Genomic DNA, 13,165 nt, shown 5'->3' on the forward strand with positions numbered 1-13,165 from the left:
ACTGACAATTGAACATTGACAATTGAACACTGACAATTGATTAATGACAATTGAACACTGACAATTGAACACTGACAATTGAGTATTGACAATTGAACATTGACAATTAAACATTGACAAGTGAACACTGACAATTGAACATTGACAAGTGAACACTGACAATTGAACATTGACAATTGAGTATTGACAATTGAACATTGACAATTAAACATTGACAAGTGAACACTGACAATTGAACATTGACAAGTGAACACTGACAATTGAACATTGACAATTGAACACTGACAATTGAACATTGACAAGTGAACACTGACAATTGAGTATTGACAATTGAACATTGACAATTGAACATTGACAAGTGAACACTGACAATTGAACATTGACAAGTGAACACTGACAATTGAGCATTGACAATTGAACACTGACAATTGAGCAATGACAATTGAACACTGACAAATGAACACTGACAAGTGAACACTGACAATTGAGTATTGACAATTGAACACTGACAATTTAACATTGACAATTGAACATTGAAAATTGAAAATTGACAAGTGAACACTGACAATTGAACATTGACAAGTGAACACTGACAATTGAACATTGACAATTGAACACGGATAATTGAACATTGACAAGTGAACACTGACAATTGAGCATTGACAAGTGAACACTGACAATTGAGCATTGAAAATTGAACATTGACAAGTGAACACTGACAATTGAGTATTGACAATTGAACATTGACAAGTGAACATTGACAAGTGAACACTGACAATTGAACACGGACAATTGAACATTGACAAGTGAACACTGACAATTGAGCATTGAAGATTGAACATTGACAAGTGAACACTGACAATTGAGTATTAATAATTGAACACGGACAATTGAACATTGACAAGTGAACACTGACAATTGAACATTGACAAGTGAAAACTGACAATTGAACACGGACAATTGAACATTGAAAAGTGAACACTGACAAGTGAAAACTGACAATTGAACACGGACAATTGAACACTGACAATTGAACACTTACAAGTGAAAACTGGCAAATGAACACGGACAATTGAACAATGACAATTGAACACTGACAAGTGAACATTGGCAAATGAACACTGACAATTGAACAATGACAATTAAACACTGACAATTAAACATTGACAAGTGAACATTGACAATTGAACATTGACAATTGAACACTGACAATTGAACATTGACAATTGAACACTGACAAGTGAACATTGACAAGTGAACATTGACAAGTGAACACTGACAAGCCAAAAAAAGTGAAAAACAATAATCAGAGAAAGGGACGATCTAACTCTGAGATTTTAACAGTTTTTTATAAAAAATTGCGGGAGGCAATAGGCAAATTAGCGCTGGATAATTATTGGTAAGCATGGATTTGTGTTTCAAATTCGATTTGCGCTACAAAATTATTAAAACACTATAAAATATGCATATATAATATATTCTTAAAAAACTTTTAATTTAAAATATTTAGTTGTCAAAAATAAACGAACCTTCACATTCGGTCGCGAACGTCCTTGTGTTTCACTACACAATACGGAAAATTGGAATTTACAAGTTATTTTGATCTTATCTACATAAAAGTCTGCGTTAAACAAAAGAGAAATAAGCGAAGAAAGCAATCATTTACAGTCGTAAAGTTCTGTGGATCATTGCTATATATACATTTTATTTTCTTTCTTTTCTTTTTAAAGCATATAATTACATCTTTTGCGGTATGTCCACACATTATAATATCCGCGTCATTATTGTTCTCTTTTCTCGAACTTTAAGTCAGTTTAAACTGAAGAGTTCGAGTCTCCGCCTGATACGATAAGAAAGAATGTTGCAAAGTCGCTCCCCTCGAAGTTTGAAACGTAACAAGAGTATGCTCCAGTGTCAGCCGTGCTAACGTTTCTCAGATTCAATCTTAATCCCGAGGGGTCCGTGTCATCGAATAGATACTCGTTTTTTGGCTTATTATTCAATGAGCGTATCTTAAACGATGAGTATTGAGTAGCATCGATATATTCGGATTTGTAGATATCGTTATCAAGGCTATCCCAGTTCATATATTCCGGAATATCGGGTAAGACTGATCGATCTTGAGTATTGTAAAGATGGAACCAGCGTACATCTGGGATGGTTACTGATATGATCTCCAGACAATCGAGCGTGACATTTTCTCCGACACTTGCGTGTTGTATTTGTGGCCGGGTGTATGGAATCACCTTAGGCGGACCCCCACTCAACTTCCCTAAAATATAAAGAACTTCAAAAGAGCGAAACACAAAGATTCTGTTCTATTTCCTCACTTAGAGAGCTGTACAATTATGGTTTTCGCTGTATGCATTGAATACGCCGAAAGCTTTTTTTACTAAATTATCAACTAAAAAGTTTTTTGATAACGCTACCTTGTATAGTACTTGTTCGCTCTAATATAAAAAGAGAGAAAGAGATACAACGGCCATCCTGAATTTCGTGTTAGGACGTGTTCCTGAAGTAGCCGGTGGATTCATGATTTTTTATGGTCCACCAAGGCAAAGAAAAGATTGCGGAATTAAAGATTCCGAATTCGTGGTTTAAAAAAATCGTAAGTTGCGGAACTAAAGATTACCAATTAGTGATAGCTACAGTAATTATACAAATAATTTCTTCCCTTTTGAGAATTTACCTTAAGGTATATTGCCAAATAAAATGCCAAGAATTAAAGGAAACGTTTTTTTGATAAAGTGGTTTTAAACATTCTAGTGCGAAAAATAGCGCACTTGATTTAAGTATGCGTCTTCGTGAAAGATAACAGAGCATATTGTATATAAAATATTAAAGATAATTCTAATTGGCTAGCGAATCAACAAACGGAGCCCACAAAGCAAAACGTTAGCTATTTAAGCATAATTTGATTTTAAATTGAGTAACTTACGCAAAATCCTGAGTTCGTAGGTGAAAGAAACATTCCCATACTGATTAAAAGCCACGCAGGTATATTTACCACCGTCGTTTACTTTCAAGTTATTTAAAACCAAATCGCCAGCGTTCTCGCCATCGTTGGACATATCCGAGGGTTCCCCCGACTGAGCTTTAGGCTTGATGTGTCTAAAGGGTTTTCCGTTTTTCAACCAAATGTAATGTACGTTTTTTTCTGCCTCAGCATGACATTGGAATCTGACAGATTGGGACATGAGCCGAATTGAGATGTGTCTACGAACCATCATACTGTAGTCGTAAAGGACCGGTTCCTTTTTTTTTTCTACGAGCAAAAAAAAATACAAAGTTTTTATTGAGGAAGCGAATCTGTAATAAAAGATTTTTACGAGACAAGGTTGCAATGTCTCTCACCTGTCATTTTAATGTCAAAATCGAAAGTTAAATTTCCATAAGCGTTCGAAGCTATGCAGGTGTACGTTCCAACGTCTGCATTGCGAATTCGTTTGATTTTCAACATGGACCTACATTGAAATAAACAAATAAATAAATAAAATTCAACTCGTGAATTGAAGCACCACTTGGCAATGAAGCCTTGTTTATCAGGGAATGTAACCCACAGGTTAACACAAAAGACGAATATAAAAGCAGGGAGCTCACAATCAAACTTTAAAAGTTATATAATAGACGACTTTTATCGTGACGCGTGTTTTTTATAGTCCCCAGACCTCTTACGCAATTGGCAGGCGATAAGCGTCCATTCCAAACTTTATTTTCAGGTAGGAGATCTTTTGATCTTGAAATTAAAATATAGCTTGCATGTAGTTTTGATTTAGATCATATATCAGTGAAATGATGCTAGAAGCTACACTACAAAAGCTTTTAACCATAATTTGACTTTCTTCACCTAAGGTGTCTCTCGATTTTCTCTAATTTTTCCGCACATGCGCAAGAATACCGTAAAAACGTAAAGATATACAACACATGTGAGATTTGTCTTGTATTATATTTTATTGTATATACAACACATATGAGAAGACTTTTAACGTATATTTTATGACCACAACGGTCGAAATATATTTCGAAAAATACATTGCTGTTTCTTCCTTAAAAAAAATTTTTAAAATAAATAAACAAACAAACAAACAAATAAATATGTACTTTTTATGCGCAAATTTTATCCTGTGCCGCTTCTCTATCACTTCTCCATTCAATTTCCAAGTATATATTATGGGACGTATGCCGGACGACATACATGGTAAAATAACGTCACTACCAGGATTATGACGTTTTTCACTGATGTACCTCATGAATTTCGGCTTGCGAAACGACGGATTTGAGGACTGTTGCAGTTTTTTCTTTTGTACAGCTAAATGGTAACAAAAATAAAACCAATTATAGACATTATGATGTTTCGTAACCATAACCCGTTAGCCTCGTCCCCAGAATAAAAAGCCTAACGTCCTGAGGGCGAGGTTCCATTATTTGTGTTGCACAAACGACCCAAAGGCTAAATCTTAAATCCTGATACTTTAAGGGGAAAAATATTTGCGACCAGAAGAAATTTGCAAATTTAGCAGAGACAGACATAAACCTAAGGGCATTTCAAAAATCAGGCTTCGAGAAAATAAATAGAAGGAAACATTACCAAATATTAGAGGAATCGTATTTTTTGGGTTTTCCGTTTTTAAATCAGAATGTTTCCAACAGCAACAGATAACGCTGTTTCTAAATTCTTGTCTTACAATAAGCTTAGATAAATTTACAAATTTTTACTCATCATAAAAAATGCAAATAGTTTTTATTTTCATCCAAAAATCCTCGATAATATATTGTTATTGCTGTGGAAATAAGTCGCAGATTATTTTGCAGCCTATACTCATGGGTGCAATGTAGAGAAAGGGTCAAGAGGCTAAAAATTGTCAATTTTCGCGGAATTAATTTTCGCGGAATTATTTTCGCGAATGGACATTTTTGATTTGTGTTACGGATGAAATTTTCTCAATCTACTAGTGAATATCGTAGAATTTATTTTTAGGGGGCGAATTCGCGAACATTTTTTACTCGCAAAAATTTCCTCTCGCAAAAGTATACTTAAGACAATACTTATTTGGTACTTACTACACCACCCTTACACGCTGAGAGAGTTTTAGAAGTTAGTTGATTCACCAATGTTTTCATTATACATTTAACTCGTTTTAAATTATAGCTTAATAATCTTAATCTTCTGAGGTTACATGGTTTGTTTCTTTATACGAGTTGCTAGCACGTGGAAAAATCCACTGCGTTGTCCGTCGTAAATATTCCTGGCATCAGATTTTTCACCAATTCATGCATCTTCAGCATATGGATACCATGGAGATATATACTAAAAGAGTGTATAATATTCCTTGAAGCTACGGAATAGAATATCGTGATCCATTTTTAAAATTTCAAGTTTGTGATAATTCCATATTGAATTGTTTGAAGCTGTTGTCAAACAAGGATCATACTGTTCAAATAAAACACTTTAATAAATAATCCAAATTCTGAATCTCAGTAAAAATCGTGTATTGAGCCAAGACGAAATATCTCCTTAAAGCAGTCACTTAATGGGCCAGAGATTTTGTCCTTAAAGAGGTTTTCCTTTTTTATCACAAAAAGCGAAAGATTCTACTCGAAAGTTGGAAATCCCTTATGCTTTCCCATGTTACTATTTTCCCCTCACCAGTCAGAAAAAGAAATATTTTTAAAAAACAATTCGGCCTAAAGAAATAAAGGTTTGCTAAACAGAGATGCTTTTGGACATTTTACGTAGTAGGATAGAAGAATATAAAAACTTGATAAGACTGAAAATTATTGCGACTGGTTAAAAATGTTTTTGCTCTATTTATAGAGGTAAATTTCGGGGACCTGGAAGAAGTGTCCTCCTTAAGGCGGTGGCTGCTTTAAACTGTCCGCTTTGAAAAGGTTTTAATATAAGGGTTTATCAGTGAATCGTCCAGGACAAATTTTTTATTTGTCTTAAGGGGATACTCGTTTTAGAGGATGTCCACTGGAAGGATGTCCCGCTGTATTTCATTAGCGGATGTCTATTACATTCTTTCTTGGCCAAGCACTTTCTGACCACACCCTTACACGTCATAGTCACTGTGTTATTACTCGAATGGGCTTGACAATTTAAACTTAAGATCATTCAAATCTAAATTAACAATTAATGTAACGGTTTCTTTGTGAAGTATGCAAACTTCAGGAAGCGCTAAGTTTTTGTGCAACTTAAAGAGATCAAAAAGAAAAAAATAACCGTATTTACTTAATTCTCCTTAGTATCATCATCGGCTGCTTCAAAGAAAACAAGTACATAGCAATAAACAATGTGAAAACATCAATATATAAATTAAAAACAAAAAGACCTACATCTGAAACTTAATTAATCACGAGATAAATGACCTTTTTAACTGGTCGACTGATGTTTGAAGTAGGGAAAGTTTGGCTCTGTTTCCGTTCGGGGACGCCTGTTCCCTACAAAATGCATAAAAAAATTGAAATGAGGAAAAAATGAGGAAAATCTGTACCCTTTTTTGGTTTGAATTTCGTTGATTTTTTTTTTGTTCCCGCGGGACTAAAATTTGACCTATATCATTTGTCACTAAGTCCCTTAGATTAAGAATAATATAAAAATCGGGATAGCCTAAATCTATTTGGAAGCAGGGGATAAGAAATTTTTACATTATTTGTTCGTTCATCGAAAATAGTTCCAAGTATTAGAAAACACTTAAAACAGGTTTGTAAAAAATTGCTCTGATAGGTTTTAAAACAGCCACGTGCGTGCTCGTGTCAATGCAAAAAACTTTTTTCTCATTTTTCGAGCATTTGAACATACTTAAACGTCACTCAAGAGAAGCACTTTTTTTCTCGCTCAATTTATGGAGATCAAGAAGAAAACTGTTTTTGCTGTCTGGAACTTTTAATCACTATTTTGAACAGTTATTTAGAAAATAAAAAAGGAAAAAAATAAATCTTTAGCTATGTTTTGATAACGTTTGAAAGGAAATCATTTTTCTCTATCATTTCTTTCGTGTACACCGTTGTTCAAATATTTTGTATGTCACGCTTGACGTGGTATTCGACGTATGCGCATTAAGAAAAAAAAAAGAAGAGCCACATTAAAACTGCAATATTAAATGGATCCAAGTTTTCGTTAGAGTTTCAATTTGTAAAATGCTGCCAACTTTTAAGTCATACGCGGTAAAAATGGGATTAGTCGTCGATCTTCTCTATTTTCTCTATATTAATAACACTCGTTGCTTGTCTGCCATGTGGACCGATTTCGTGGTAAGAATGCACGAAATAATTTTCGCTGAAGTAGCAACTGTAACATTATGGATTTTTCCCGGGTTATCAACTTACCTGTTCACAAGTTCCCATGTTTAAAAAGAAGTTAACGTCCTTGGGGATTCCATCCCAAAGTTCCAACTTTCTCCCCTATTAACTGTATATGAAAATAAGTCTGGACCCCAAGTTCCATGATTTTAACTATGCAATTTAAAAAGATGAAAAAATTACTAAATATTCGTTGCATACCTTTCTAGAGACCTAAGGAATTTTGTATAACGCTTCTAACATAATTATAAATGAAAACTTTTGTTAGTAGTTAAAAGTTTCCGCTTACATTGGCAAAGTGCTGAAAAAGTTTCCACGTCGTTGTCAAGAAATTTGTTCCATATTTTAGGTCCTCTAATAGAGAATTTAGGAATTTAGAGAACTTGGCGATTTTTTCTGGGTTAAAAGAATCGAGAATCGGGAGGGAAGTTGTATGTTCCAAAACATTGTTTTAAATACTCTTGGTACCAGATTGTTTTTAAGTTTGAATCAAAATGGATCACTTTAGGCTACCAATTTAATGCGGCCAGACTAACAATCTTTCGCGTAAAAAATGTTTAACATATAAAGTGGTAAAAAATGATTTCAACAATCAAAGAAAAATACATTTACGTTGAATCCCGCACTAACACTGATATTTTCTCTCAAACAAATTGCAAAATATTCCCGATTTTCCACTTTACTACCTCGCCAGCATAAACAAACACGAATCGGATTATCGGTTTGTAGAGACAGATGATAATTATGCTGTCAAACGGGTTTACCGTGACGTGAAAGTGACACACACAGAGAAATGTCAAGTTTAGATTCGAACAAACAAAAATCATAAAAACAGATAAAAATAGCATCCCCTAAAAAGAATGATTTGTCTTAAATCTCTAGAGAATTATACCCTTCATGATAATGTCATTTTAAACGAATCGGCTATGCAATTATCATATTAGCAGTCCACAACCTTCATATGTTAATCACTTCTCGTGTTCGTGTAAATCACCCTTTGGAAGTACGTGCAAATGACCGCAAAACGTCGATATACAAACAGGTGGGCGCATGCGCAAGTTAAGAAAAATAATTAAGTTGCGCTTTTACAATGTGAGGTTTCTTTTACAATGCTGAAAATAACACAATTTATAATATTGGATTATTTTTTAACAATTCGTTTTAATTTTTTCAAACTTTTTAAACAGGGCATTTTTATTAGAAATTTGAAAGAATTCTTTTGTAGCTATAATGCAATTTTTGTTTAAAATAAATTTTAAAGAAATTAGAAAAAATCGAGTTTAATAGATTCTCTAGACCCTCTAATTCTAAATATAGCCATTCTAGACGTTTATTTGGGCAGAAGTTATGATCCAACCAAAGCATAAATCTTTCTTTCGTAGTCTTTTCACGGGAAAGGAAAAGATTTCTAGGTAATAATCAACGGCAGATCAGAAAATATGCGTGTTCTGTATCTTTTTATTATATAAGTAAAAAAGTTAAAAAAAAACATACTGTTCTCCTTCCTGACATATTTCGCAGCGTCAGCATACAAATTCACGCACAAAAATATAGCGCAGAACAAGCAAAAAATCCAGACGTCCATCTTGATTGCAAGGTATCGTAAATAACTCAATTTCACAACTGCAATCAATTTCCATTTTATTTAGCGCTCCATCGTAGAGACCAACACAGAGCGCGCGCCAATAGAAAGGCAGCGAAAAGGATAGATCGCTTTTTATCCTTAAGAAGTTTAATCCACTTGAAGAATGGCCCCCAGATGTGATATTTGAAAGGAATAAAAAGTTGAAAGTTGTAATCTCCCGCTGTTACGTGACGCCACACAAAAGGAATTGTGGACAATATGTTCATATTGTTTGAAGTTTTACGCGACGTATATTTACACTAAAATTTTACACTAAAGTTGTTTGTTGATATTGCGATTAAAAGATTAGGAAAGATTCTATTCAGCGGACTAATATCTCGATAAACTTAACGAAATTTCACATCTATAGCAAAAAGAAAAGAATGTTTTCTTTTTCTTTACAAAAATTACCGTGTAGTCTCACGTAACAAGATCACGAAAAAACGTTAATGTGATCAGCCAATTGTCGCTGTTGTCAATTTTATAACAGCACTTGTCCTTCTCTAAGGTCAAAAATAGTTCTTAACTTTCAACCCCCTTTAAATGACGGCTTTCTTTATTTACCAGCTGGCACTACGATTTGCCACCTACTACAGTGTTTTGTTAGCGGGAAATCAATCTTTTGCAGTATTTTCAAATAAACAACAAAGAGAACTTAGGTCTCTCACGAAATCAAAGTTAACCAATTGTTATGGATATAAAACTGGAAAATTATCGGTAAGATCCGGAAAACAAGTTAAATTTCTGCTGACTAATTCTCTACTTCGTTAATAACAAATTTAATAATCTCTTGTTCACTCGGGTCACAGCCCAAACGACTAAAAATACACTTAATGAAAATCAGCCTTTATGGTTCAAATGAAACAGCCGTTGACTTGATGTAACACATTTATGCACCGAGAAATATATCGTGCGTGCTCTTGAAGAGTCTTGAAGAACGCAGTTTCTAGTTTGATGCTCAGATTTCCACTTTTATTTAATTAGCTACTTGAACGTACACATTAGTTATAATTTTCGTCATATCAAACAGACTACCTTTTCAAAAAATTGCTTACTCCAAGTTGCGAGCTGGCAGGTCGGTATAACAAAGCGACTAAGAGTTCTAGGCTGGAGGTTGTGTGAAAAGCCTCTTTTTCGCGAAAATATCGTTAAATACAATTGACTGTTTAAACATCGGGAAACAACAGGTGGCAGAGGTGTTTTCAAAGATATGAAGATATAAAAAAGGTATGGTATTTTAAGCACAAAGCAACAAGATTTAAAATACGCATTATACAAGTTGTGTGCGTGCATATCAACGCATGTTAGATTAGTTTCATTGAATTGTCTTATTTGCAAACATGATATGAATAAACGGTTAAACGGAATCAATCAACCTTAGGCGACAAATCATGAATTTACGGATAAATGTCTAAGTCTGATATTTAAAAGTAGTCTAGAAATAAAATTAATACTTTCACAATTAAATGCTTTCTAAACCAGGAAAGGCGTAATTTATTCCATCATGTATGCAATGCCAAATACATAAATATAAAGATAATTTATTCCATCATGTATGCCATGCCAAATACACAAATATAAAGATAATTTTTTAAGACAGTTTAGGGAAGGCTTTTTACGAGGGCGCATAATAGAAGGGCACAAGGAGGGCGCTCATTAGAAGGAAGTTGCATATTAGAAGGAAGGTGGATATTGAAAGAAGGGCGCATATCAGAAGGAAAGCACATATTAGAAGAAGGGCACTCATTAGAAGGAAGGCGCTTATTAGAAGCAAGGCGGATATTGAAAGAAGGGCGCATATCAGAAGGAAGGCACATATTGGAAGAAGGGCACTCATTAGAAGGAAGGCGCTTATTAGAAGGAGGGCGGATATTGAAAAAGGGTACATATCAGAAGAAAGGCACATATTAGAAGAAGGGCATTCATTAGAAGAAAGGCGCATATCAGAAGGGGGGCAACTCCTGAACTCACTTTTTTCACATTTCTTTGAAGTTAATGTACGAAAGAAGCGATCAAAAGCAAACACGATCATTGTTTGCGCTCAAGTGAGAAAGATAAAATAATTTACATTCTAGGTTGGTTATATTTTGTGGCAAGATTCATATTAAAGGTTTTCTTAGTTTTAAAAAACAATTACTTGAACCTAAAGCTCATTTCTTATTTTAATCTTATTTTTCGGAAAAATGCGAGGCTCGTGTTCTTATAAAATTGTTCTTTCAAAGAATGGATATTTCAGTCTTCATGTTTTACATTTAACCCTTTGGCGATTCGCGAATGTTCGCGAAACTTTCTGCGCTAAATTCATTTCTTTTTTAACCACTTCTTAACATAAGCAGCATGATGAATTAAAAACATTAGATTATTTCTTTATAGTGAATTGCCCTCTTCAACCTGCAACGCAATCCGTAGCTTTAGTTAAATCTAACTGTTGGGTGAAGTTTTAAAAAAAAGAAAAGCAGAGAATTTTATTTTCCTGTGGGTTCGAGTGGCTGTAAGATATAAGATACCAATCATTTCACTGATGCTCATCCTTTGACGCATGGCTTCTCATCCCTTGGTTGGTACAACCAACCTCGACCCCAGGGCATCTTGTATCTTTAGACACGGCGATCGTATCGCTGTCCTTAATGTCAGAAAGATACAAGGTGCCCTGTCAACGAGGTTGCGGTACAACATAGGCATTGAAAAAAGGTAAGTGAAATATACGAAAACTTAGAAACAAGAAGGGCGTCTGATTACATACTTTAAGCCTCACGAATGTTTTTTAAATTGAAGATTTAAATTGGCTATGATTTCGCGTGTTGCGTTTTGATGTTTTAAAATTTCCACAAAAAATGCGAAAGTTTCTGCCGGCAAATGTTTCTACCCTTAAAGTATATGTAATAAAAAATAAATAAATCTACGCTTGTCATTTTGAATTCACAGTTAAACTTAAATATTCTCTGCGGTTAAGAATATTGACACCTAAATGTACTTCTGATGGCTATATGCGGACAAAAGAATAATTGAACAGTTTGGTTTTACACCAATTACTAGTTTTTTTATGAGAAAAGATGGAATAAATTTAACGACATTTTCTCGTTTTTTAGAAAAACAACAAATTCACTTAACGAATTGTTCACCAATCAGCTTGTTGCACGCTACTTCAGCCAATCAGATTTGACACATCATAATAATAGAACTGTTTGTAAAACGCTAAATTTAATCTGATTGCCCAGTTGAACCTAAAGTTCCTGAAATTTTTCTCTGACAAAATTTGTTGTTATTCTTGACTTTAAAATATTGTGAAAATTCCCGACATTTCTGGATATCCTGTAATTATAAAGTTATGAATTAACTTTCTTGAGAAATTTTGGTAATCTGTTTACAACTGTTCACAAGATTGTCTATAGATGATGTGTAAAAATCACAGCAAAAAGAAACAAACTGAAGTGTTTCCGCAAGACCGTTACTGACTCCTTTGTTGCACCGGCTTTTGTAAATGTAGACTTTCTCCAACCTCGTTCCCAGCGTAATTTGCTTTGTTGATGAAGTTGATAGCGGAGAAAAGGCCCTGGAACAGGCTGGCCACGTGATCTAATCTATCATAATCTAATTTAGGATAATTATACCCGAAAAAGAATTTATGAACAGCTATTGACCTGCAAAAATTTATTTCTGTCCTGCGCAGGAGTTATATGAAGCTTTTAAACAAAAATACAACAAATATTGCGGTCGATTTATTTTGTAGAATGGATAAAAAGACTAGCCAAGTTGTATTAGCAGTATTAGCACGTATTAGCAACTCAGGAGCCACAAGACCCTGGGTCGAGGTTGGACTTTCTCGAATCTTTTCTACTTCAGGATTGTTTCAATGTTTTCTTGGAATATATAAATTGCATACACCATTTAATTTTCTCAAACTAAGGGAGTTTTCGTCAATTTCGCAAAATTTAGTTACTTAGATTTAGACTATCTCCGTGTTAGCCACGTTTGCGTGTGCAATGCAATATCCCATGATTGAGTATAAGCAACGGGAAATTTTAATGTCCTTAAGGATTCCATCCTAAAAGCTGACTCTTCCCCCCCTCCAAGTGTAACTATGTCACATTTCCACCAGAGATACGTATGGCATTGCTCTAACTTGGTTGCCTGCCACACAGGACGGTTAGCGGTCAGTAGATGGCACCAAATGGGGTGACAGCACTACATTTAAGGTGCGTCGGAGAGGGAACTCGAACCTGAAACCTTATGATAGCA

General features: G+C 34.4%; 1 protein-coding gene across 1 annotated transcript; it reads right to left on the reverse strand.

The window, feature by feature from the left end:
• Nucleotides 1-1,461: 1,461 nt before the first annotated feature.
• On the reverse strand, nucleotides 1,462-8,964 carry LOC130647275 (contactin-4-like). The gene is made up of 5 exons (XM_057453074.1): nucleotides 8,797-8,964; nucleotides 4,102-4,309; nucleotides 3,355-3,464; nucleotides 2,939-3,265; nucleotides 1,462-2,272 (listed from the first exon to the last, which is right to left on the reverse strand). The coding sequence occupies exons 1-5, from the start codon at nucleotides 8,885-8,887 to the stop codon at nucleotides 1,815-1,817; spliced, it is 1,194 nt and encodes a 397-aa protein (XP_057309057.1). The 5' UTR covers nucleotides 8,888-8,964; the 3' UTR covers nucleotides 1,462-1,814.
• Nucleotides 8,965-13,165: the final 4,201 nt, after the last annotated feature.

Source organism: Hydractinia symbiolongicarpus, chromosome 1 (genome assembly GCF_029227915.1).
Source record: "Hydractinia symbiolongicarpus strain clone_291-10 chromosome 1, HSymV2.1, whole genome shotgun sequence".
Taxonomy (NCBI): Eukaryota; Metazoa; Cnidaria; class Hydrozoa; order Anthoathecata; family Hydractiniidae; genus Hydractinia; species Hydractinia symbiolongicarpus.

Bases quoted from the DNA above. Each gene is read 5' to 3' on its own strand.
- LOC130647275 (XM_057453074.1), bottom strand. From the start codon at position 8,887: ATGGACGTCTGGATTTTTTGCTTGTTCTGCGCTATATTTTTGTGCGTG. The intron at 4,310-8,796 runs GTATGTTTTTTT...GTTACCATTTAG, and splicing joins ATATGTCAGGAAGGAGAACA to CTGTACAAAAGAAAAAACTG. The intron at 3,465-4,101 runs GTACATATTTAT...ATTTCAATGTAG, and splicing joins ATAAAATTTGCGCATAAAAA to GTCCATGTTGAAAATCAAAC.